Below are 27839 nucleotides of genomic sequence, written 5' to 3' on the forward strand. Positions count from 1 at the left end.
TCCACAATGATTTTCAAGTTTTTGCAGGGAAAAAAAAATCATATTGGAACAGTATGTGGTTTTCAGTTTTCTGACAACAAAACTGAACATTTTTGAGGAAAGCAGACACTTTCTGTGAATACGTTTTGTTTCTCAAAAACATTTCAACTGAAATTTTTGGAGCTGTCCTATACTTCCCCTTTAAAAAATCAACACAGTGTTGCAATTAGAGAAACATTTCATTTCAGAATTTGGAGGTATTTTTGACACTGGAAGGAAACATCCATTTACAGTTTTAAAAAAGAAAACAGAAAACTAGGTGTGATAATGAGGTGTTACCTGCCCAGGCATAGGATTCCCATAGTTTGTGTGTCTTCACATTTTGATAGTGCATCCAGAGAGGAAGAGGCAGTACCTCTGTAGTGTTTAGAGCTTTGGAAGTCACCTGATAAACACCCTGTCACTGTATTATGATAACACAGCATTTACCAGTTAATCCTCCTGTCAATGGAGGCAATTCCAGCACATTTACTGGCTAAATACCTTGATGCTGGACATGGAAGAGTATTTAACAGGTAAATCATACTCACTTGTTGGATTGTTGACTAAAGAGCATTTAACTGGATAGTGATCAGAGAACACTGGGTAGGTATATAGCCCGAGACTGGATAATGATTATAGAGTGTTTATTGGGTAAATACCCTGTTAGTGGACAGTGATTACTGAAAGGCCAGTGGGTACATACCAAGTGACTGCCCAGCTACCAGGGATCCTTGAATGAGTAAACACTCTAGTAGACATTAAGGGCAAGAACAGAGTCTAAAAAGGGGGTCTTTATCCTCTTGCAATACTGTCTTTTCTGCAGTATATTGCAATATTTCCCTGGATTTAGAATGGAAGATTATACTAAAAGGCATTTTTATCACAACAGAGATCTCAAAGACCTTAGTAGGTAAATACAGTTTCATGCCCAGTGATTTCAGAGACTTTGTTGGGTAAATTTCCTGTCACTGCTACGGATTTCAGAAGCTTTACCAGGTAAATATCCCATCACCACACAGTAATTGTAGAGGCTTCAATGGGTTAATTATATCTTGTAACAAAACAGGGATTCTGCCCCTCAAATTCTACACTGGGAGGAAGTGAGAAGCCAGGTGAATGACAATTGTGTCAGCAACAGGAGAGGAAGAGGCAAGATCTCTGCAGTGCTGAGAGCCTGGGAAATCACAGCTGCAGCCCCCCGGAGGTTTGCTGTGACTTGGGGACCCCGCACTCCGAGGCGTCCAGAAATGTCATGGCAGAGACCACTCTCTGGAATCATAATGTCCCGGATTATACCACTCTCATTTTTCTGCAGCTCCTGGGAGTGAAAGGAAAGAGGGAAAAAATTAGCATGTTTTTCAAAATGGCAGGGGCTTTATTTTTCTTAGTCTAGGCACAATGTGCCTCAGGTGCCATCTGACCAGGATGCATCACTGAACTTGGTCCGCTGGTTGGGTCATTAGCTTCCCTGGCCTGGGCCAGGTACTGATGGGGAGTGTGACATGAAGGCTGATCCATGCTCCACTGGGAATCGATTTACCAGATGCCACATGACTCCTGGGGTTAACACTACATTTATTGGAGTGCCTAGATTAGTTGGTGTCTTATTTGTAGGGTTCCCACCCACATGAAATTGTCCTATAGGACAAAATCATGTCATATTTCTTCATTGTGACATCAGGGTAGCAATTTGAAAGAAGACAGGAGAGTGGAATTTTGATACCTTCTTGATAGAAGTGATTATTTTTCTGATTTATGTATAAGATGACCAGTTATCCAATAGATGTGCTATAATGTATATAGATACACCATATGTGCCAATGTTTTTCCTGACTCATCCTAATTTCCTTGGGGTGATCCCACATCCTATAAACACCGCCTGAGGACATGCAACACTATCACCTTGTGCCAAAAGTATTGTTTCATGACATCCCACTATAAACATTATTATGTTTCAAGAGTTTGTCCTATCAAATAAACATGTGACAAGCCTAGCAGTGCTCAAAATAAATTCTGGGTTCTTGAACAGTCCTTCAAACTGTGGATTCAAGGGATTTTCTGATGGCTCTATGAAAATCAGGACTGTCCCACAAATTTCAAGATGGGGGATGCTGTCTTCTGCAGGTTAGTGCTGCCTTCCTAATAACCAGCTGGGCTCAGAATTCTTTAGGAAAGAGACCATGTCTATATCTGTGCTTGTACACAATAGAACCCCACTGAAACCTCTGAGCACTACCATAGTACAAATAATAATGAACAGGACTTCTTCCTCACCGTTCAGATTCCTCACCCATAGTAAAGTATTGAATTGGACAGATATCTTACGGGAATGGCAGATCTACTGTCTCCTGAATTACTTGATCTAGGCAACTGTCACAGGCAGGATGCCAGATTACAAAATCCACTGGTCCAATCCAGAACAGCAAGTTCTGTTAACTATGTAAGCATAGTTAACATATGTAAGCATAGCCTGTATGCTTTCCCAGGAAATACTTAGCTGAAAGATTAAATTAAAATAATAGGGTTAGAAGGGACCACAAGGGTAATCTAGTCTGACCCCCATGCCAAGATGCAGGATTTGTTGTGTCTAAACCATCCAAGAGAGATGGCTATGCAGCCTCCTTTTGAAAACTTCTGGGGAAGGAGCTTCCACAACCTCCCTAGGCAGTCTGTGCCATTGTCCTACTGTTCTTACAGTAAGGAAGTTTTTCCTGAGATTTAATCCAAATATGCTATGCTGTAGTTTGAACCCATTGCCTCTTGTCCTGCCTGTGTTGCAAGAGAGAACAACTTTTCTCGATCTTTTTACGGCAATCTTTCAAGTATTTGAAAACTGCTATCATGTCCCTCCTTAATCTCCTGTTTTCCAAACTAAACATACCCAATTCCTTCAGCCTTTGCTCATATGGTTTGCATTCCATCCCTTTGATCATCTTTGTTACTCACCTCTGGATCCTTTCCAGTTTCTCTATATCCTTTATATACATCGGAGACCAAAATTGAACACAGTACTGCAGCTGAGGCTTAACCAGTACCGAGTAGAACAGTACTATCACTTCCTGTGACTTGCATGCTATGCCTCGAGATCCATGAGTCTGTAAATATTATCGGCCCATTATCGCCAGTGGCTCTGAGATTCCTTCAGCTAATTCCTTCAGTGTCCATGGGTGAATAGCATCCAGCTCCGCTGATTTGAATTAATTCAAATTGGTCAGAAGATCTCTGACATGTTCTTTACTTATTCTGATCTGCCTATATTGGTTTCCCTATATTGTTTATGGTAATTCTGCTAGGCAGCTGGTCACATGTGCTAGGTATTGACAGCTCTGCTTTCCTATCATCTTCTGTTCCCAGGTCACCTTCTCAATTGAGCAGCGGACCCACACCATCCTTGATCTTTCTTTTATGTCTAACATATTTGAAGAAGCCCTTCTTGTTGTCTCTAATGTTCCTTGACAACTGTAACTCATTCTTTGCCTTGGCTTTCCTGATTTTGTCCCTAGATGCTCATGCTAGTCCCATGTAAACTTCTTTGGTGACATAGTTCCGTAGCTCATTAGATGAATCCTAAGACAGTGTCCTCTAACCAATACACAGATGAGGATTAAGATGCATTGAAAGATTTGAGCAGAAGCACTAACTCAAATAGCAGGGTATAGGGGCTGTCAGGATTGAAAGGCATTAGCAGAATTGTGTATGTGTAGTGCCCAGGACTAGAATAGAAGGGGGGCCACAGAATAGGATTGAGTGGCATTGGCAGAGCTGAGTGTGCAATGCGGGAGGTCCAGGGTTAGACTCTCAGGGGATGGAGTAGTCAGTGAAAATGTAAAGTGAAGTGAATACACCTGCCTATAGGCCCTTCCTTTACATGTGACCCAGTGGATATCAACAGAGTGCAGGTGCCATTCTGTGTGTAAGGCACTGACTCTGGTTCTGACATGTGCTTTGGTCTCGAACTCCAGAGCTGACCATGTTTCTCCAACCCCTAACCACTCAGCAAGATAAAAGCAAAGGACACTTACATCAATGGTTTTAATCATGACTATCTGATCAGCCTCCTTGGCTGCTTTCTCTGCAGTCTTGATGGTTTCATTGTTCCATTCAACATAGTTCATGGCAATCATTCCTTCCATCGCACTGCAGGAGAAGAGTAAAGGGGATTTGGGAGAGTGAGGAAGACAAGTGAGGAGGGGGAAGAAGAGGAGAGAAGAAGGAAGGAGAGAAAGAAGAGGAAAAGGAAAGGAGATTGTTATGGTATCACAAATGAAAAATTTCTGAGTAGGGTTCAATCAGGCAGGTCCAGACATATGCAACATCAGCAACATCCCTTCTCAATTATCTCTTTCAATTGGCATCCTCCCCATCCATGGCCACATCCCTCAGAAGTTTTGCTCTTTATTCCCCAGAAAGGCATCTAATGAGGGACTTACTCTGAGGCCTCCTGGCCAAGTGCGTGGGCAATCTGCTGGATATCTGGGTATCCCATGCAGCTGGAGATGTTGTTGCGAGGGTAATAGAAGAGGAATGCCAGGCACATCTCATTCAAGGTACTCGGCCCACCCTTCAAGGTACAGAGAGCAACACAAAGTTCTACTAAGACACAGTGGGAACAATACTACCCATAGTGTCATTACCAGCCCCTTCTATAGCTTAGCCCAAGCCAGATCACAGGGTAATTCTGTGTGATGAATGATACTACGCAGCTGCGTTCGATTTCAGTTGTGGAGACCCACTTCCCTGCTTGGGAAGCCATCCCTCAATCACAGTATGAATCTCTGTATATGTCAAAGAAAGCTTGCACTGCTTTAGTCTGGGGATAGAGGGCATTGTTCTCCAACATCTATCAATCCAGCACCTTTCAATAGAACTAAATTAGTCTTAAACGCATAGAAATCAGACTTACGAAGGTGATTTCCGTCCGATCCAAAGTTTGAAAGTTACATTCCACTAGGATCTCATCTCCCTGCAGCACAAAACAGGTCACGTAGTCAGAGCTGTAGGAGCAGGGGCCACTCCCAAAAGTGTGCCTGGAGAAAGCACAGAGCAACCGGTACCCACCAGTGGGAACCTGGAAACTATGTGAGACAGTAATAGGCTCCAAACCAAAATGACGGAGAAAAATTGTGTCACTATGTAAGCCTGTTCTGCCTCCTCTGCATCCCAGTCCCCAGCCCACAAACTATGTCCCAGTGGGAAATCCCAGCAGAATATACCACTTTGATGGTGATGACTTCCTTCAGGTCCCGTGTTTCCTGCAGGGCGAAGTCATATTTATTGTCCTCGCAGATGATCCTCACCTGCTCACCATTCCTGGTAGGGATGAATAAGGAAAGGATATCAGAGGCATTTCGATACACTGCTCAGACTAGGGATGTGGATGGGAACTAGTTCATATAAAATAATAACTAGTCCCTTTTTTCTCCCGAAGACTCAGTCCTTATGTGTCCCAAACCTCACACCTTCCTCCTCCAAACCCAAAGGTTGAACTTTATGCCCCAAAATGAAAAGCCCAGAACTGATCCCCTGGCCAGACTACAACTCCTGTGAGGCACCTGCAGCCCTGCGATACCAGAGAAACTCCATCTTAAAATCACCAGATCTCTGGCTTCCATTTTAAATGAGAAAGAGTCACTCCACTATTAGATGGAAGCTGCAGTTCATGTAGTGCTCAAGACAGAATTGGCAGTTAGAAACAAGACTACAAATAGAACTGACAGTTTAGAATGTTGGGACACATCCAAAGAGAATGTTGGCAGTTGGCATCCAAGAAAGATCTGAAAAAAGATATTAGCTAAAGTGTCTAGAAAGTTGTGATGGAATGGTATAAAGGTCAGGGTGTCAGTGGGCAGGCAGCAGCAGCAATAGCTGAGGAGCTGAGGAGAGAGAGATCAGCAGAGGGAATCCTGTCACTGGAGCAGAGGGAGAAGAGTCAGAGAGAGCAAGAGAGAGACAGCATGCAGGAGACATAGTAGAGCATAGTAAGTCTGTCAGATAGTTTAGTGTTAGTGTGTATAGACATCTTTATTAAACATTACATATATGTTTAATAAAGATGTGTATAGATACAGTAACACTATACTAAACTTACTATGCTGTACTGTGTCTCCAATCACTCTCTCTCTCTCTCTCTCTCTCTGTATATATATATAGTGACAAAGTTCTTCCTCTATCTTGGTGGGTCCTGAGCTTTTTGGCAGATTTTCTTGCCTCAGAGATTCACCATGTGGGTTGGGGAACAGCCCAGAGACCTTCACCTCTGGGAGAACCCACAGTCCAGGTCAAGTGGGAGGTTTGGGGGGAACCCGGGCCCGTCCTCTACTCCGGGTTCCAGCCCAGGGCCCTGTGGACTGCAGCTGTCTAGAGTGCATCCTGGAACAGCTGCACAACAGCTACAACTCCCTGGGCTACTTCCCCATGGCCTCCTCCCAACACCTTCTTTAGCCTCTCCATATGACCTTCCTCCTGATGTCTGTTAATGCTTATTCTTCTCAGTCCTCCAGCAGCACGTCCTCTCACTTCCAGCTCCTTACACACACATCTCACTAACTGGAGTGAGAACCTTTTTATACCAGGTGTCCTGATTAGCCAATCTATCCTAACTGGTTCCAGCAAGTTCCTGCTTGTTCTGGAACTGCCCCTGTTACCTTACCCAGGGAAAAGGGATCTACTTAATCTGGGACTAATATATCTGCCTTTTATCACTCTTCTGTAGCCATCTGGCCTGACCCTGTCACATATCCCCCCTCCCCCCCCCGCTCAACACCATGGGGTTGGGCAACTTGGGACGTCAGGCAGTGTACCCGCGACAAGCCATCTGCGTTGCCATGGTGGCTTCCGGCCCCGTGTTGTATGGTGAATTGGAAAGGTTGTAGGGACAGGAACCATCTGGTCACCCTTGCATTCTTCTCTTTATTTCGCTGCATCCACTGGAGGGGTGCATGATCGGTCACAAAGGTAATACCGTCGTCCCAGTAGGTAATACCAAAGTGTTTCCATGGCCCATTTTACAGCAAGCCACTCTCTCTCAACCACTGCATACTTCTGCTCTCTCGGGAGGAGTTTCCTGCTGAGGTAGAGAATCGGGTGTTCTTCATCTCCAATCATCTGCTCCCAATCCTACTTCAGATGCATCTGTTTGTAGAATAAACTCTTTGTTGAAGTCTGGGGGCTATAAGCACGGGGTTACTGCAGAGTGCTGTCCGTAGATCCGTGAATGCTTTCTCTGCAGCCTCTGTCCACTTCACCATGTCTGGACCCCAGGCTTTTATCAGTTCTGTCAGGGGACTCGCTCTGGTGGCAAAATGGGGAATAAATCACCGGTAGTACCCCACCACACCCAGGAATGCCCGGACTTGCTTTTTCCGATTTGGCCGAGGCCAATTTTGGATAGCCTCCAGTTTGTTCAGTTGGGGCTTGACCATGCCCCTTCCTACAATGTAGCCAAGGTATTTAGCCTCAGCTAGCCCTATAGCACACTTGGCTGGATTGGCTGTGAGGCCAGCCCGTCTTAGCATGTCCAGAACCACTTCTACTTTTTTCAAATGGGTCTCCCAGTCGGGGCTATGAATAATCACGTCATCCAGATACGCAGCTCCATAACTGGGATGGGGCCGCAGGACCTTGTCCATAAGACGCTGGAAGGTGGCAGGTGCCCCATGCAATCCAAAAGGAAGAACAGTATATTGAAATAGACCCTCTGGGGTAGAAAATGCCTTCTTTTCTTTTGCATCTTGGGCAAGGGGAATCTGCCAGTATCCCTTTGTTAAATCAAGGGTGGTCAAAAATCGGGCATTTCCCAGGCGGTCAACTAACTCATCGATACGGGGTATGGGGTATGCATCGAATTTGGATATCTCCTTCAGCCGGCAAAAGTCATTACAAAGCCTAGTAGTGCCATCGGGTTTGGGCACCAACACAATTGGGCTCGACCATTGATTGTGGGACTCTTCGATGACTCCCAGCTCCAACATCCTTTTTATCTCCACCTTGATCTCCTCCCTTTTCATTGCTGGGACCTGGTAGGGCCTTAAAGTTACCTTTGCCACAGGGTCTGTGATAATGTTGTAATATGTTTCAGTGGTCCAGCCTGGTTTGATTGAAAACACATCCTGGTATCGGTTGATCATCTCAGTTACTTCCTTCTTCTGGTTTGGTGTCAGATCAGTGGATATCCTGATCTGCTCCTGCAGGTTATTTCCCTGGATTGGGGTCTCTTGGACCACTACACATGCCTCTCACTGGTGCCAAGGCTTTAAGAGGTTAATGTGATAGATCTGTTCCTGTTTCCGGCGTCCTGGCTGCCACACCTTGTAGGTTACTTCCCCCCCCCGGGTTCAACCACCTCACAGGGCCCCTGCTATTGGGCCAAAAGCTTGCTTTTTGCCGTGGGTACCAACACCATCACCCGATCCCCTGGTTGGAACTGTCGGACTTTTGCCTGGCAATTGTAATGGGTTCGCTGGGCCTCCTGTGCCTTTTCCAAATGTTCCCGTACAATAGGGGTGACCCGGGCAATCCGGTCTCGCATCTGCAATACATGTTCAATTATATTTCTCCCCTCATTGGGTTCCTCTTCCCAGATCTCTTTGGCAATATCTAATATGCCACAGGGGTGGCGCCCATATAATGATTCAAAGGGTGAAAACCCAGTTGAGGCCTGAGGTACCTCCCGTATGGCGAACATAAGGTAAGATAGTAGGGTGTCCCAATCCTTCCCGTCCTGATTTACCACCTTCCTTATCATAGCCTTGAGGGTTCGGTTAAACCTTTCTACCAGCCCATCGGTCTGCGGATGATAGACTGAAGTTCTCAGGGTGTGAATATGGAACAGCGTACAGAGGTCCTTCATTAGCTTTGACATAAATGGGGTTCCTTGGTCTGTTAATATCTCCTTTGGTAGCCCCACTCGGGCAAAGATCCCCACCAGCTCTTTAACTATTGTTTTAGAGGCTGTGTTCTGCAGGGAGACGGCTTCTGGGTAGCGAGTAGCATAGTCCAAAACAACAAGTATATATTGGTGGCCCCGAGCTGTCTTCTCCAGGGGTCCCACTAGGTTCATCGCTATTCGCTCGAAGGGGACCTCTATGATGGGAAGGGGTACTAAAGGTGCCCTCAAGTGGGGACGGGGAGTGTGCAGCTGACACTCCGGGCAGGAGGCACAGTACCTCCGCACTTCTTCATGTACACGGGCCAGGAGAACCGTCATAGGACCCATGCCAGGGTCTTCTCTACTCCCAAATGTCCCCAAAAAAGATGACTATGGGCAAAACTTAATACAGCATTCTGGTGTTTTTGAGGTACTAGGATCTGCTGTACTTTCTGCCCCTGTATTGGTGCAACCTGGTATAAGAGATCCTTCTTCATTATGAAGTAGGGTCCTGGTCCCTGGGTTTTCCCTTCCACGGGGACCCCACCTATTTCAGTCAACTCCTTCCTAATGTTGTCGTACCTTGGGTCTTCAACCTGGTCCCGTCCAAAATTTACTCTCCGAGGGCTAATCTGCCCAAGAGCTAGAGGCCCAGTCTCTGTTGCCTCTACTGGTTCAGAGGCGTTAGGGTGGGGGTCAGACTCAGGTGCTTCTCCCTCCTGGGCAGCCTCCTTTTCAGCTGCTCGGGTTTGCCTATCTACAAGAGCGACCTTCTGGCTTTGGGTCAGTATTTGGGTTCCCAAGGCCTTAGCTGCCCTTCTTTCCCTTTTTATCTTTCTACCCTGTCTGGGAGTGGAGAACAAATCCGGGGATATTTCAGAGAAGACTGGGGGTTGACAGTCTACTATGGATGCCTCACTAACTTCAGGGTTCCCCTCTTTCTCCAATCCTCCTACTGGGAGTAAGTCTCCAAACCCTGGGAAGTCCCTCCCTATGAGCACCAGGTATGGGAGTTTAGGGACTACACCTACTGCTACCACAGTAGTGTTCCCCTGGATTTCAATTTTTACTGGGATGGTGGGGTAATAACCAACTGTCCCATGGACACATGTTATCCCGGTATGCTTAGCCCACAGCAGCTGACTACACTTCACGAGCTTCCCTGAGATAAGCGTGATAGCACTCCCCGAATCAACCAGTGCCGTGGTCTCTACCCCATTTAGTTTCACTGGTCTGGTGTACATATGTGGAGTTAGCAAGACCCCTACAAGGTGGATTAGGGAGCATGGATCTACCCAGTTCCCCAGGTTACACTGCATAGACTCCTCGGCATTGGGACACTGTGCAGCTATGTGTCCCCACTCCCCGCAGGCATAACATCTGTATGGAGCCCTAGGCATTCCCTGGTCTCTTGGTTTGGGTAGTCTAACATCCTGATCCTCTTCTCCCTCAGTACTCTGACTCTTTTTCCACCTGGGCTCTCCTGGTGGCCCAGTCACCTGAGCTCTAGAGCTTGGTGCTGCTAGTTTAACCTGGGGTGCCTCTTCCTTAACTGGTTGGGTCAGCTCCCTCGCCGTCCTTTGCCTCTCTACCAGTGCGACAACCTCATCATAGGTGGAGGGTTCATTCTGGCTTACCCAGGCACGAAGGTCTGGCGGTAGCCCCCTCATGTATCTGTCGATGACCAGAACCTCTAGTATCTTTTCTGGACTCCAGGACTCAGTTTGCAACCACTTCCGTGCGAGATGGATGAGGTCATACAATTGGGACCGCGGGGTTTTGTTTTCCTGGTACCCCCACTCGTGATACCGTTGGGCCTGCACTGCTGTCGTTACCCCAGATCTGGCCAGGATCTCTGCTTTCAGCTGGGGGTAGTCTGATGCAGCCTCTTCAGGCAGATCATAGTAGGCCTTCTGGGCCTCCCCACACAGGAATGGGGCGAGGATGCCAGACCACTGATCTCAAGGCCAAGCCTCCTGTAGGACTGTCCTCTCAAAGGCCAGAAGGTATGCCTCTACATCATCCTCCTGCATCATTTTCTGCAGCCAATGGCTGGCCTGTATGATCTGCGTCCCATCATGGCCACGGTTCAGCTCTGTAAGGGTCTTTACCTGGTTTACCAGTTCCCGCAACGTAGCACGGTCCTGAGCAGCCTGGTCCATGAGCAGGCGATTAGTCTCTTGCTGCAGCCATACTGCCTCCTGTTGGGCTGTTGCCTGGACACGGATAGCCTCCTGCTGGGCAGCCGTGGCTTGTATCAGTGCCCGCACTACGTCATCCATTGTGGTGAAAAAAAATAAATAACCCCTCTCCTTTTTTTTTTTTTTTTTTTAAATCACCCTCCTTCTTCCGCTGCACTGTGCACACCAAAATCCCACCGACACTAGTTGTGACAAAGTTCTTCCTCTATCTTGGTGGGTCCTGCACTTTTTGGTGGATTTTCTTGCCTCAGAGATTCACCATGTGGGTTGGAGAACAGCCCAGAGACCTTCCCCTCTGGTAGAACCCACAGTCCAGGTCAATTGGGAGGTTTGGGGGGAACCCGAGCCTGCCCTCTACTCCTGGTTCCATTCCAGGGCCCTGTGGACTGCAGCTGTCTAGAGTGCATCCTGGAACAGCTGTGCGACAGCTACAACTCCCTGGGCTACTTCCCCATGGCCTCCTCCCAACACCTTCTTTAGCAGGACCTTCCTCCTGATGTCTGTTAATGCTTATACTCCTCAGTCCTCTAGCAGCACGTCCTTTCACTCCCAGATCCTTACACGCATACCTCACTAACTGGAGTGAGAGTCTTTTTATACCAGGTGTCCTGATTAGCCAGTCTGTCCTAACTGGTTCCAGCAAGTTCCTGCTTGTTCTGGAACTGCCCCTGTTACCTTACCCAGGGAAAAGGGATCTATTTACTCTGGGACTAATATATCTGTAGCCATCTGGCCTGACCCTGTCACAATATATATATATGGGGGGGGGGCAGGGGTAATAAAGATATGTGTTAGTTGTAAATGAACTTAAATATGTAAGACTTAAATAATATCTAAGAGCTCCTGTCAGCCACCTGTGGAAGATTAGCCCTATGAAGCAGGGTGCAGCCACTTATCACTTTAAACTGTAAGGCAATATAGTTTGGAGTGCTCTTTAACTTGTTATAAGGGATTTGTGGTTTAGATTATTATTTTGTCAGGGATTATTGGTTGCATCAATAAAAGGTGCCTTGTTTTGGAAAAAAAATACTGCTTGTGTCAATCATTTATCGGAAGGTTGTATCTGTGTCCTCCAGGTATTTCTTTAGCCACCCTGGCGACCAATACCCAATGAGAACGGATTGGTATGGTTATAAAAGGTGGGCCATTCTCGGGGTATCCTGAAATCTGTTTTGGGGGTAACACCATGACAAACCACACTGCTCAGGCAGAGGGGAGACAGCATTGCATCATGGAAAATTTAGTCCAGCCATGAAGCCCAGCCCTTAAGAGAGAATGGGGTCATCAGGCACCTCAACTACAGCTCCCATGTGGCAATATGCCATACTAGGGAAATACAATTTATGTTGAATTCACTTGAAATGAAATTTTTGGATCAGTTCAACTGAAATATTTAGATTCATGTTGAACCCACTTAAAGCATTTAGTTTAGTTTTCCTGATGAAAAATCAACAAATTTTCCATGGAGAATTCCTGACTAACTCTACTGTTCTTATAAGACTTTCAGTCTAGAAGGGGGGATACCCACCAAGACTAAAACATCCCTATATTCACAGGTCTGTCTCATGACCTCTGAACCCAGCTTGCAGGTCAGCTACAGTGCCAATGCAGGGAAAATCTCAATCTCTGGTAGTCCATTTGGATACAATTTGAACATGCCTCCTAACAAAAACTCTGAATCTTTATTGGATCCATCTGTCACTAGTTACAACCCATCCTCTCTCTTTCTCTCTCTCTCTCTCTGTCTTCTCCCTTGGGTGAAATTCACCTAAGGCAGATACCCACACAAGGCTTACACACCACTTAAATACTCAAAACAGGGCTTAAACTGTACTTCTGTGGTGCAGAGATCTTGTGCTGGTCCTCTGCATATGGGAAATCTCACTCTTTCCAAATTAAGGATCTTAGTGAAATGTCTGTGAAATGTCAAGGTAGCCTCAAGAGCCAAGAAGGCCTTTGTTTGAGAATTTCTCCCCATGGGTCTCGTAGATGCTCAGTTTCTTTCACATTACTCTGGGTTGTTACACCAGGTTCTAAGTAAAACACTTTGGACCGAAGATAGGTCTGTGCTTTAGATTTTGGAGCTGACCTGAAGCAGAATTTCCCAGGCATTAAGCAGGTTTGGATCTGGGATTTTGGTTCAAGGTCCAGCTCTATTTTTGATACCACTACAACAGAAAGATTGATGTTTACCCACCCCTGTTATGGAGGCTGCCTAGAGTTTAATGCTTAATGCTCAATTCACAGTCTCAGGCACAAGCCCACATTGGTAGACTGGTGATGGTGTGGCCCTGCGTTTCCCCATAATGATTTCTGAGGATGCACCCCTAGAGGGATTCAGCAGGTACTCCCCTCTCTGTCCAACCAGCTCTGCTGGCTGTCCAGTGGTGCAAGGCCATACCAGACAGCTCCTTCCCTTGGGCTGACTAGCTCAGGAGAATACAGGGACTGCATTTGCAGCTGGCTCTTACAGAAAAGAGAGGGAAGGCTCCTTATACCTTCCCCTGCCCTAGTGCACCTGTGCAAGGGTCCAGCTCAAATTCTCTCTCAGGATCTTGCTGTCCATTGAGTTGAGTCTGATCCCCCAAGATTTAGTTCTCTGCATTGCAATTCAGAAAAATGTTGGACTCCCAGCCATAGTCTCTCACCATGACAGGTACATGGGGTCTAGTCCAAGAAGGTTATTCCTTCCATTATACCCCAGAAAGGTTCCCCTGTCCCCTGGATTAGATTGAACCCCAGGCATGACCAGCTGAAGTGAGAATTCAATTTTTTTTACCGGTACTGAACAACTTTCAGTCCTCTCCCAGCCAGATGAGTGTGCAGCAAGAAGCCAAACACCTTCAGATCTGGCACAGGTGTCCCATTCATCTGCAGATCAAAGGAAAGAGGGTTAGAGAATGGCTGTCTGGTCCTGCTAGTGCAGCCCGGGGTTGGCTATTGGGGTCTGTGATGTCCATAGGCTTCAGTTCTCTTCTGTAAATGTCAAGGCTAATTTTAGCTCTCAGTTTTAAAAAGGAAGCTTCTAGCCCATTTCCTTGCAGAGGTCATCTTGGGTTGACAGTTTGTCTTCCTGAAAACTGCAGGTTATTTGCAGTCCCTGCTGGGCCACCTAGAATTAGTTGCTTGAGTCTGGGATTTCTGAAGCTGGATATCCCTTGATATTTTGGGGGGGAGTGGGGGATGGAGGGAGGCTACACATGAATTTTCAGCACTGTGAGTTCCACTGATGACCTGAGGGCTGCCACCAGCTCTCTCTGGACTACCAGCTGGTGGCTGGCAGAGAGCTATCACTGCTGATGAACACCCAGGGTTGGGCACTCTAAACACCTCTGGCACAAACTCTCTCTGGGATCCTGGAGAAGTCATTACATCTATCTTTCATCTTCTCTTCTATGGGGATAATATTGACTTGTGCATTGGACCTGAAACCTTCAGTTAATGCTCCTCTTTCCTTATCTGCAGCATCGCCTGCTGCTCCATTCTTACTGCTTCTTCTGAATAATCACGCTGAGCCATATGGTAGTTTTTTAAAATGGAGACTAGGGTGACATCTGCACTTAATTAATTTCAGGCATGACCTGAGCAGGATGTGAACCTAGGGGGAAGGGGAATTATTGGCTTCCCAGAACTTACCTCATTGAACTGACTGCTTTTGCAGAGTCCATAGGATTTGTAGGCATCTGCTCCAGGGGGAATGAAATGGACAGGGAAGGTGAACACCCCTGTTTGTAGCACTCCCATGTCATATGGCCGCAGGTCCGGGGTGCAGTAGAATCGTATCCCTGAGTTGTCAATTAATCCTATAAAAACACACTGACTCTCTCAACAACTTCTCCAATAGACCTTCTTGCTCTTATGCTCTCCCAACTTCTCATGCCCCCTGACAGCCTCCTTGCTGAACCCCTGTCTCTCCCATCATTCACACTGTCTGTCCTCAGCCCTCCCATATTTCTCTAAGCATCCTCATATTCCTCATATACCCCCAGCCTTGTCCTAACCACACATTCCTTAACTCCCTTATACAGCTCTATGCTTTCTGCACCACAACTCTACTCTGGTATTGCCTTTCTCTCACCAACACTCCAGTACTTCCAGATCTTTTATGTAGCCTTTGATCTCCCTGACCTGGTAATACTGCCCCAGCACCTCCATATGAGGAAGCACTGGTTAGTGGTTAAAACATGGGACTGTAAGTCAGCAAATGGGGCTGTGAGTCTGTTCCCAGCTCTGGTGCTGAATTGCAGTGTTGTGGTCTCAAGTAGGTCACTTAAAATCTGTGTTTCAGTTTCCCCTTCTGTAAAATGGGGATAATAATTAATGCTGATTTACCTTTGATGGTTGTTGTGAGGCCTAAGTCACTAATATTTATAAAGCATTTTTGAGTGATACGGTCAGAACTATACACATGCAAAATAGTGTTGTTATGAGCCTCTCACATACCCCTGGCTCCCTCCTGATCCTCTGATAAGCATGTGAGACTATTCATTTGCTTAAAGTTAGGCCTAAGTTTAATGCCTTTGTGAATTGGGGACCTTAACAGGTTCCTCTTGCTGTCATGGAACTTGTGCTAATTAAGACCAGAGGTCATTTCATTTGGAAGCTGGTTTCTAGTGTGTATGTAAGAGAAAAAAACATGAGAATGACAATTATGAACCCCTTTTCATGGCCGTTTCTTGCCATCTTTACCCACCTGGTATCAAGTCAAAATTGCTGTAGTGGATTTCCAGCCGGATATATTGAGGATCCATAGGTGTACCTATGGAGATTGCAGCTTCATTTGGGAACTGGTAGGACTGAGGGGAGGGGAAAGAAGAAGAACGTTTACAATTCAGGAATCATTTCTCATCTCTTCTCAGCTGTTTCCTTCCCTGCAGAGAGCTGGAAATTTGCAGAGAGGTCCTGATATTCATGTGTCAATAACTACTGGTATGTGCTAGAACTGGATGGGAATGGGAATTCCTACTCTGCTTGAAATTCTGAATACGAATGAAAGACTGAAATTCTTAAATCTCCCATGAAATGAAAGTTCAGGAAGAAAAAGATTTGGGACTCTTGAAATGTTTTGTTTTTACTTTATCATTTCAATTCATTTAAAGGTCTACATAGATGCTCATTTTATACTATCTAAAATATTAAGTAAAATATATACATATTAAATTATATAATAATAAAACTAATATTTAATATAAAAATGGCAATGAAATATATCAAAACATTTCAACTACAGATGGTCAAAATTTTCAACAGAATAGATTTCTAGTAAAAAAGCAGTTTCACTGAAAAAAAATATTTCACAGGAATGTGTGGATTTTAACAAAATGTTTCATGGGAAAAAATGGAAAGATTTCATCTTGACAATGAAACAGTTTGATTAAATTTGTTTCAAATGTTATATTATATTAAATATTAGTTTAAATATTATTTTATGTCTATCCATAGTATATTTAATGTTATGTTTGTGTATTATATATTGAGTTTATAATATAATATAATATAATATAATATAATATAATATCTAAACAAAATACTGCACATCAAAAGGATAAAATGGAAATAAAACACTCTCATGGTCCTGAGATGACAATTTTTAGATTTTTCCTTTTCTGGGAAATTTTGAAATTTATTTTTATTTGGAACATTTTTGCTTTCCAAAGGTTGGAATTTCCCATGGAATGGAAATTCTGACTCCAAACTACTTCTACTTTTATCATTGTCAAAACAAAATATTTTGACATTTTCCTGTAAAAATTTAGACAAAATTGGCCAATTCCAGCATATGATTAAAAAAGAACCTCTAGTTTTCAACAGAAAACTGTTCCATTGAAAACTTTCAACTAACTCTACTATGTACAAATGGCATCTTGAGTGTGGTTTTTCCATGTGTGCCAGATCTGCTGACTTTGCCAATTAAAATGTTTTTACTTCTATTCTTGTGATTTATCTAACCACTCTCCTACCTTCCAACCATGGAAATACAGATGTTCCATGAAAGGCAAAGTGATTATCACAGGGTGGATGATGAGAACATCTTTGCAGCACCAGCCACTAGGAATCACTCACCCAGAGCTGCATCTAGTATTGACTTTCCCACATGAGTCAACCGGATTTTACTTTTTATTTTATTATGTTGAAAAGGAAAGAACATCAGAGAGGATTACATAGAAGCCAATAAAATAATAGCTTTTTAATGTGGCATATAATTAACCTGTGGAACTCTATGACTCAGGATATTATTACTTAGTGTCCATAAAGGATTTGCCATGTGTATGAATAAGAATAACAACACAGAATGACAACAAGGAGTCTGGTGGCACCTTAAAGACTAACAGATTTATTTGGGCATAAGCTTTTGTGGGTAAAAACCTCAGATGAAGAAGTGAGGTTTTTACCCACAAAAGCTTATGCCCAAATAAATCTGTTAGTCTTTAAGGTGCCACCAGACTCCTTGTTGTTTTTGTAGATACAGACTAACACTGCTTCTCCCTGATACTTGACACAGAGTGACAGCAGCTAGTATAAAAATTATGAGGGCCATCAATCCTCATGCTTCAATGGTTAAACTGAGCACTTTCTGGGGAGGGTCAGGAAGAAATTCTCCAGTGAGACAGTACTGCAGAATTAGATGCATTACAGGACTAGTCTGACCAAAGGGTATCATCAGTCATAACAAGAGGTATGTCCTGTGATGAACCATTCATACTCACCCCTCCTCCAACGGCCCAGCCTACAACCACCTGGGAGCACAGGGCAAAATCTGGATCGGCCCCATAACAATCGCTGATGCCTGTGGGTAACACACTGCCATTGCCACAGGCATAGACCAGAATGTGATGAACCATCGATCTGTTCTGGTGGGTTGTTATTATGGGCTCAAACTGTAACCAAGAGAAAGATTTGAGGAAAGTTATCCTGAACCCTGAAAACCTGTCTCCAGGTTACTAAAAGGAGTAGTCAATAGAGACCTGAACAGAGGGACATGGGTCTGACGGTCTCCAGAAAGGGAAAGCAGCTTGTGTCTTGGGCACATTCACCCTTCTCCATAGTATACTATTGTACTGTCTGAGTGCACTGATGTGGAGTGGATATCTTCCCCTGAAGCATCTGGCCATTGCGAGGGAAAAGACTAGATGGGCCATTGACCTGGTATACCTGGAGGAGGTGGTGGTAGTGGTGGTGGTGGGGGAGTTCAGCCTAGAGAGATCATTACTTTACTCTGAAACTCTGCACCAAATGGATGATTGAAGATATTGAAACCCTGTTGTCTGTACCCTTTTCCATCCCGCATCTGATGCTCAGTCAAGCAGCTTGATGAACATGAGAAATTTAACCAGATTTCCTTGAGGGTTCAGCCAGACATGATTTACTGGCAAAAGCCCAGTCATGCAAGGTTCTGGGTGCCTTTAACTCCCACTTACTTCCATGAAAGCAGCAGGGATTCAGCACCTCTTTGCTGGCTCTTAACACTTTGCAGAATCAGGTCCATAGATTGTTGTGTAGCTATATCAGAGCTGTCAAAAAGTATTCACATTTTCTGTTTCGTGGAGTTGCATAGGCAGATCTTCACCTTTTACTACCACACCATTTCTTCCCCTCTGAAATTTTCTTTTATATGATTTCAATGAAGTGTTTATTTTTATATTAGAAAAAAATGCAAAAATATGAATATTTGCATGTCCTTAATTGGAAAGTCATCTTCACTTGAAAAATGAGCTGGACTTCGAAATGGGCTGTGGTGTTTGGCTTTTTTAAATTATGTGTATTGTACCTTAATGAAAGTTGCATTGCAAAAATGGTTAGTTTTCTATTTTAAACAAATATCTCTAGTAATTTCCAAGGGCAAGAGCAAAAGTCTTTGCACCTTTTATAAACTTAGAATATCCTGGAGTCCTGAGTACTGTCCACTAACAAAGAGACACAGACAAATAAAATGAATCAAGTTAATCCATGGAGTCAGCCCACTGAAGTTGGTAGGATTTATACTAGGGATTGATTTGGTCTGTTGCATCCAAAGACTCTCAGAGTTATACAAGATGCTCCCAAGGACACAGACAGAAAGACAGGGTGCTTCAAGAGAGACAGATGTAGAGACCAAATGTTCCCACCCAAGGACACTGAAAGGCAGACAGGATACTCTCAACATAGACTAACAGGATGCTCCAAAAGACAGACAGTCAGACTTGTCGGGTTACCTTGTAGATGTGGTGCTTCTGCTTAAGGATGGGCAGTGGGATAAAAGTACAGGCATATGTGGTTTCATCAACTGGGATGGGAAACTGAAAAAAAAAAAAAAAAGCAGAGAAAACTAAATTTGCCAGGGCACGAGCAGCAGCCCAGGCAGGGTGCAAGTATGAATGGAGAGGCAAAATGGAGGAAGAAAATGGAGAATCAGATTGATAGCTGGGCCCATGTCCCCACGTTCTTTAGCACTGTCCCATTTCATCAGGAGACTGGCAAGAAATACATTTGTTTTTGGCAGCAATAAGTGGGCTGGTATCAAAGAAATAGTGAAGGCTTTAACAATTTTTTTCCAGTGAAAGAATTAAACAATTGCCAGTGAATTTTCAACAAATCCTTTTCCTTCCACATTTCCCCCCTCCCCCACCACCCCCCACATATAATTTGGAATGACATTTTCCATATCAAAATCTAAGTGTGGGAACTCTCCATCATGCTCCATCATACTCTGTCTCAGTCATATTTTGCCAATTGCCTGAGATCACAAACCCAGACCAGAGAGGAATGGGTATCATCATGTTCTCTATAACCTATCCCACTCCTTCTGGTATATCAGTAGCAGTGTTGTTTCTCAAAGCCAGTCATGCATAGTGTGGTGCACTGCTGCTGAATGCTCAGGTTCACCCAGTGTGCAGCAGTGGACGTGTCATATGTGGTTTCTCCACTGATCCACCTGTCCATGATCAATGCACCCTCCCCTGTCACAGCTCCCAAGGGCTCTTTCTGCATGCTACAGACATGGCACAGATTGGGATCTGCAACAGGCTTCATCAGCTGGAGGAAGCCCTCCCCTTCCATGTGGGAGCAGGTAAGTAAAGCTAGTTGAAACTTGGCATATCCATTCCAGGGGAAATTCTGACATTTTAAAAAGTTTTAATTATGAATCAGAACAAAAACTTGACATTTTGAAATTTCCATGGGAAGGAAATTCTGAAAATTTTCATTTAGAAAAAAAATCAAGGTATTTCCATTCAATTTTCTCTAAATGAAATGGAGCAGCAGGCTGCTTCAACTCTGGGGGATTCCCTGGACTGCTCCTTTCTCCAGAGAAGACCTCAGGCTGCCCCCAACTCTTGGGGAATCTCTGGATTGCCCCCAACTCAGTTTTGCTCCCTCACAGTGCTTTGGCTTTCTTGGCCATGATGACACTGGAGCTGAGAGTTTCCTTGTGGCACTGCTGCTCAGCCTTCTGGCCAGTGGCTATATTTGCTGCTCCTCAGATACAGTGCATAATGTTGGATAGGCTCCCCTCCCCACAGCCAAGATGCTACCCCACATTTCTGCAGTTTTACAAACCTAAGATCAATGCCCATTCGAAGGCTAAACCTGCTCCTACAGAGCTGAGTAATTGTGCAGGTGTCACTATTAGAGTTTAGAGGAAAACACTACTACACTGCACCCTGGTGCCAGCTGGTTAGCAGGGGGTCTGTATTGTGTGATATTGCAGCTTGCATTGGCAGATACTGTCTAGGTGGAGCACTAAAGAGGTGACCGCGCCCTTTCCCTCCCCCCACTTTGCTTCAATAGTGGTAGCCTCTACTTTTCCCCATCAGGTGCCAAGCCTCCTTATTTTGCAGCTGCGCTGAACAATGTCAGTGGTGTACCACAGTGAGTTGGTCCTTTTTGGCTACTTCTTCCACCTGCCCTAGAGCACCTCACAGACAGACCCTCACACTCCTCCCTTACCTTCTGCCTGATGTACACTGAGCTAGCCTGATCAGAGTCATCATCTGTCACTTTGTAAACCATGCCAGGATGATTAATCAGCAGAGGAATTACTCTGAATCCCCCTGCTCCTCCATCACTGGTAATAGCCAGGTAAGAGCCTGCACCACATCCTCTGTATTTAGCACATTTGGCATCCCTGCCTGATGTCCTTTTCCTCTAGATCACTACGTTCAAAAATATGTGGTTGTTTACTTGAAGTAGGTCAGTGTGATCAGCTTCTACTTGTAGAATTTGTGGGTTTAAGACAGGGGATGCTATGTTTGTGGTGATGTCTATTTTAATGGGACCCCAGCTCTTTGTGTGGATGCTAACTGTGTTCAATCCTCCTCCAGTGCTCTCATGATCCCTTGTTCCTTGCATACAAGTGCTGCTGTGTCACCAGTAATGGCAGTTTAGTAATGAATGTGAGACACTGCTTTTGTTAGTACAGGAAGGAGCACAGTGTGTGCTGTGTTTTCCAGAGCTCTAGCAGAGCCATGATATAGGGGCTATTCCTGAGTTCCCAGCGCAGCTCTTCTCCATGAGGATCATGCAGTTTCCAATAACAGGCAACAGTAAACTGGGAGCAGTAAATATACTTGTCATATTTTGACTGTGTGCTTCCATGAGACACTATAGTTATTATAGGCAGGGCAGGTAACCCTATCTATTAAGGTCACCTAACATTTCCCATTGTAAGGCTCATTTTCTGTTGCTTATAACTTTGTGAAACTTTAACAGTTTGGGCTGAAATTTCCCATGCTGGATGTTTGACTCAGCCTGAATATATATATATTTTAAATTCACCAAAAAGAGTTCCAACATTTCTAAGAAAGAAGCTAGGAAAAATACATTGTTTTGCCCATGTTTTGAAAAAAAGAAGGTTTTTTAGACCTTTTCTTTGAGAAGCCCTAGGTCCTCCATGCTTTGGAGAAGACTCTTGAAATTTGACATAGGCTAGCCTTTGTGTCAGGAATGTGGCCTTTTGCCACCCCCCCCCCCCACCATGAAAATCTGCCCAAATGTGGCCAAGTTATGTAAGCCTTTGACAAATTGCAGTTTTGCACATGCTCAGTATAGACTGATTTTGGAAACTAAAATCTTCAAGTGTCCATCCTTACTGAACATGCTCCGTCCCCTCACAGCTCCTCGTGCTAACCATTCCCACAGAGCATGCTCCCACCAGCCCAGGGCTACAGGGGCAAAGCTGGCTTTCCCTGTAAAAGCTGTTCCCAGCAAGAGTGATGCCACATACTGAAACTGAGAACTGGAAGCCTGTGCTCTCAATGACCATTCTGCTGGAGCCCTGGCAGCATGAAGGAGGAAGCTACCTGATTCAAATGCAGAGGGGACAACAGTTGGACTGTGGGTGGTGGGTGGGAGGGAAGGAAGGAAACAGATTGGGACAAGAAACCTGGTGAGACTGAGACTGGAGGGGGAGAAAAACTGTGATTGGGTGTTGGAGAGGGGCGACTGAGATGGCTGTGTACAGAGACTGGGACTGGGAGCTGAGGGGCAGGAACTGGGCTGGCTGGGCAAAGAGACTCAAAAAAAGGGGGAAATGCTGGTGGGACTGGTTGGTCAAGGAAACGGGAACTGGAAGCCAGTGGGGAGGTGGGCAAAGGGAATCTGGAACTGGTTGAGTGGGAAGGCTGGAACTGGGAGCCTGTATAGGGGGACTGGGAGATGATGAAAGAAATAGGGGAAGAGGGTTGGCTAGGAACCAGCTGGCTGGTAGGGACACTGAGATTGGACAAGAAGCTGGAGAAACTGGGGCTGGCCGGAAAAGGAGAATGGCACTAGGAACCAGTAACATGGATGGAATGGGGAAAGACAGAGAGGTTTGATAATGAGCTGGGGTGCATTGGGGTTGGCAGAGACAGATCAGATGAGCAGCTGTAAGGGGCGAATTGGGCCTGAATGGACAAGAAGACTGGGACTGTATGTGGGAAGGGAGAGAGACTGGGAGCTGGGGATTGGGACTCAGAAAATGAGCCTGTGGTGGGGAGACTTAGACTTTCTGGGAAGGAGATTGAGACTGGAATGATAAGTCTGAGGAGTAGAGACTGGGTAGGTACACAGAATGGGACTCAGCCAAGGAGCTAGGGGTAGGAAAGAGACAGGACTGGGATGGGGGAGATGGAGCAGAAAATATCAAGCTTTTGAAATACAGGCAGAAGATGCTGTGCCCACTGCAGCACACTCCTACAGAGCCTTCAGTGGAACCAGTATTCCTGAGTCTCACTATTCCTCTACTATCAACAAATATCTGTGAAACCCAGTGGCAAAGTATCCCATCGCCATCTCATGCTCAGAGGATGACAATCTACTGCTGCTGTCAGTTACTTTGTTAACTCCAGTGGAAGAGGTCAGGTCAGGTCAGGTTGCCACATGTTGGAGTTTCTGTTTTTTCAGTTTGCTTTATTAAGAACATAGGCAATCACACACACACAAATATATCCAAAGAACATTAAAGTCAACATTGTAAAGTCAAACACCCAAATGTTAGGAAGTGCCAGAATTAAGGCTACCTATGAAACCTTAATTCACCTCCCTTGTGAATATGCTTTATGATGCAGTCTTTCTTCCATGATCACATGTTACTTTATTCCACAGGACCCCTGCCTCATTCAGTGCACAAGATAGACCTGCCCTAGGGATTAATCAGGGTTGTGTATTAAAGGTGGCTGTTGTGTTTAGGATGTTTGCCTCGTTTGTTGCAGAAGCTGGAAGGTGTGTAGTGAAAGAGGCAGAAAGAGAAAGGATGGCCTCATGGTTAAGGGAGGTGAAGAACTGGATGCCCTGGACTCAAGAATTGGCTTCTATTCCTGCCTCTGCCACAGAGTTCCGGTGTGATGCTGGGCAGGTCACTTAAACCAAACTTTTCACAGATGGCCTCTAATTGTTTCTCATTTTATAGGTACCCAATTTGAGACCCTGGGGTCTGATTTGAAGAAGTGCTTAGTGCTCACAGCTGTAACTGAAGTCAATGGGAGCTGTGCTTGAACATATAAAGTGCTATATAATGCTACATAGTTGGAAAAAATCAGATCCTAAGCATCTAAAATTGGACACCCAAACTTAGTGAATACTGTTAAACTTAATCTCTCCGTCTCTCAGTTCCCCATTTGTAAAAAGGAGAGAATATTACCCCACAACCTTATAGGGGTGCTGAAAAGATAAATTAATTAATGTTTGTGAAGCACTCCAGTACTATAGTGATGAGCACCATAGGAAAGCCCACAAGGAAATGAATAATTCTATATTCAGAGCCAGCTTTTAAAAGTGTGCAGTAAATAAAGCCTGAGGCCACTCATTGAGTGATGAGGAGAATAGCTGCTCATTCAATGAGCACCCTCTGTCCAGTGCGCTGAATGCAGCAGAGTCCTGTGAAAAAAATATTGTATGTGATCATGGAATTAAAGATTGTTTCATAATGCATACACACAAGGGGACAAACTAAGGTGCTACAGACAACCTTAATTCTGGCATTTCCTAACTTTTCAATATTTGTCTTTGCAACCTTAATAATGTTCTTTTAACGTAGTTTTTGTGTGTAACGTATATACGTGATAGAACAGCCAAACAGCACAACAGTGTGTTTTATTTTTCAAATAAAAGTCAAGTCAAGGGAACATTCCTGAGAGCTGAATAATCACTTTTGTTTGTGTGTAATTTTCTTTTGGTAACAACAGAAATTTAAACTGGTCCCAGCCTATATCATTGGCCTGAAAAGGAAGAGGTAATATCCCCAAATATTTCCCTAATATAGAACGCAGCCTAGCCCTTCCTCAAAACAAACCCATCCTCTTCCACTTTACTACTGAATCTCTCTGCCCATTCACACATTCATTAAGATAGCCGTGTCCATCCATCCATCCATCCATATTGGCCACCATCAGCTCTACTGAAAAGAACGTCAGGGAGTGGGGATTCTTGTGTCCAGAGGATAGGCAGTGCTGTGGTCAGATACTCACATCATTTAGCTTCAGGTCATAGGTGAAGAATATTTTGGGGTCATTCAATTCAGTTGGGCTTATGACCCGCATCAGAAAGAGAGATTTGAGGAATCTTTGGCCTTTGGAGAACTGGACTGTGTCGTCAGTGCCAAAAGCAGAAATCAGGCGTGCGGTGTCACCCTGTAAGGAGAGAAATTTACTGCAAAATCCTCCTCAGGACATCACAGCTTCCACATACCTGCATTTACACTCTCATTCACAGACATACACACACACACTCACAGTACACATGCTGAAACATACTATGCACATTCCACACATCGAAATGCCCACATCTATTACACCCCTACAATGAGACATACATTAGAATGCACTACACACATTACACACTAAAACACACATCCCTCACATTACTGATATGCACACACACTACATGCCTCCCACACACAGTTCATTCCTACATAAGAAAACACAGCAAACATGTGCACAGTGCAACCACACAAAACACTTCTGTACAAAGGCTCATGATCATTTCCCGTAAGGCAAAACCCTTCAAAAAACATCACCCAAACACATTCCACAATCATATTACACACTGCACCACAATATTCACATACACACATGTACAATGTTTAAGGACCTGGTGAGTGAAAGAGAATAGGTTGGAGATCAAGAGGAAAGGTTTAAGGATTTGGATGAGGCCAGAATTTTCAGAAGTGGTCACTAGTTTTGGGTACTTACATTTTTGTGTGTGCCCACAAGTTGAGACACCTTGTCTGATTTTCAGGTACTGAGGTTTGTGACTATCAATGCCAACTAACAAAGGGTTCACTCTTCTATAACAGCAATTCTTAACAGGCCTGACAAAGTCACTACACCAAACACACTGCTTTTCATTTATCTTAAATAGTGTCTTGTAAGGTATCGAAAGCTGATATCAAGCTGGGCATTAATATCATTGTGAAATGTATGCACTGATGATATTTTAAAAGTTATGTACACATCCTGGAATTATGTTTTAAATTGTGTAACTTGGCAGAACTGACAAACAGGTTTCTTCCAGAGGGAGATAAAATGTTTGTCTCTTTGTCCAATGTAAATTAAGATTATAAGACAAATCTGCATGTGGCATAAGCAGGGTGATGGGAAGACACCTGAGACTAAACCAAAGGATGTTGTCTTGTCTCTGGGTAGCAGAGCCAACACTAGTCTGCACAGAGACAGTGATGCCTGTGGAGACCTGGAAGGCAGTGCTTGTGGGGTCAGAGGCTGTTGGTTTCACAGAGCTGAGCGACAGTAGACGCAGACAAGACTGCCTCACTCTAAGGGCAGGTAGTGGTGAAATACCTCACAGCTCTGGGTACCCCTGGGGAGCATCACAAGATCCATGAGAGCTAAAGTCTGACACTAAAGGCCAAATTTTCAGAATTGCTGCACGTGTTAGTGAATGTGGGAAAATGTCTATTTGTGTGCCTGTTCTGTGAGTGCACTTAGTGCAACTTCAAATGTAATCTTGGTAACTGAGCACTGATGACCAGCCATGTATCTAAGTGGTCATTTGTACATGCAGTTACATGCAGAATGATAACATATGTGTCCCCAATTTAGATCCACAAACATACACATTTGTGTAATTAGAATTCTGGTAATCTGTCCATTAATGTACCAGTGACAAAGCAGATCTTTTGAAAATAGGGCTTCTAGGTACTGCAATAATAATACTAATTAAGAATAATAATATCACTAACTCATTTGTCATTTTTAGGTTGATCAGACTTTTTAATTGTAATTTTGCTATCAATCTGAATCCCCTGTACAGCATTTCAATTAAAAAAGAGCTGGGGTGAGACTTTCCAAAACACTTTGCATTTTGCATATGCTGTTCCCATTGAAACAATGGATTTAATGGGAACTGAGTTATACAAATGATGAGCACAACTGAAAGCCCCATCTTATGTCTTTAACAGCTCGTATCATATACTGCACTCAAGTGATGCCTGGGAGCTGTCCGAGAGGAGGTACGCTAAGTGCTGCATTAGGGGGGCTGTGTTGGTGAGTATCTGAGTGTCTGCTGCTGGGACAGTTGGTCAGTTTGACCGTGTGCTTGATTGCTTGCTTGTTTGTTTGAAAAGTGTGAATTGGGAGTGCTTTGTTCCAGCTGGGCCTTGAGTGGGCCTGACTGGTATATAAGGGCAGTCAGCAGAGTGACTGGTTCAGTGAACCAGCTGAGCGGCGAACAGCAGAGGCTAACAGCGGGAGTTTGCCTGGGAGTTCGCCTAGGGAGAGCGCACTGAGGCTTTCATCTGCAGGTTTCTCCGAGTAGTTCCTGCAACAGCTGAGGAAGCTCTTAAGAGGACAGTGATATGGAAGGTGAGCGATCAGCTGTTGTAACCTGCACAGGTTGTGCCATGTTTGTCTTTCTTCCGCAGGACAGAAGCGACTTTGTCTGTACAAAGTGCAAGCTGGTCTCCATACTGGAGGAGAAGGTTCGAGGGCTGGAGAAACGAGTATCGACTCTGCGATGCATAAGGGAAAATGAAGATTTCCTGGACAGACGTCAGGAGATGCTTCTACGGCCACAATGTTCTGAAGATTCAGAGCAGGCGGAGCAGGGACAGAAGGATTGTGAGGAGGTTTGGCAGCATGTGACCTCCAGAAGAAGAAAGAGGAGCGTCCATGCACCAGCAATGGAGATACAGGTGAGGAATCGTTTCCATGTTCTCTCTACAGGTGCTAATGCGGAGAGTGGACTAGATGGCCCATCTGAGGGAAGGGAGCAGACGGAGACTCCACCGATTGGAAGGCAAAAGATGCACTGTCCTAGGGATGGGGGTTCCACGACCACCA

At 44.7% G+C, this 27839-nt stretch overlaps 1 protein-coding gene across 1 annotated transcript in view; it reads right to left on the bottom strand.

Annotated features, from left to right (window-relative positions):
• Nucleotides 1-659: 659 nt before the first annotated feature.
• The window catches only part of LOC117870953 (putative DBH-like monooxygenase protein 2), a 34445-nt gene continuing 7265 nt past the window's right edge, over nt 660-27839 (bottom strand). Inside the window, exons 3-13 of the mRNA XM_034758463.1 lie at nt 25011-25172; nt 19281-19364; nt 17796-17966; nt 15782-15884; nt 14725-14891; nt 13868-13959; nt 5235-5331; nt 4925-4984; nt 4452-4582; nt 4044-4158; nt 660-1339 (exon numbers count right to left, since the gene is read on the bottom strand). Coding sequence (XP_034614354.1) covers nt 1100-1339; nt 4044-4158; nt 4452-4582; nt 4925-4984; nt 5235-5331; nt 13868-13959; nt 14725-14891; nt 15782-15884; nt 17796-17966; nt 19281-19364; nt 25011-25172 — 1422 coding nt within the window. The 3' untranslated portion in view covers nt 660-1099. The remainder of the gene's footprint in view (nt 1340-4043; nt 4159-4451; nt 4583-4924; nt 4985-5234; nt 5332-13867; nt 13960-14724; nt 14892-15781; nt 15885-17795; nt 17967-19280; nt 19365-25010; nt 25173-27839) is intronic.

Source organism: Trachemys scripta, chromosome 1 (genome assembly GCF_013100865.1).
Source record: "Trachemys scripta elegans isolate TJP31775 chromosome 1, CAS_Tse_1.0, whole genome shotgun sequence".
Taxonomy (NCBI): domain Eukaryota; kingdom Metazoa; phylum Chordata; order Testudines; family Emydidae; genus Trachemys; species Trachemys scripta.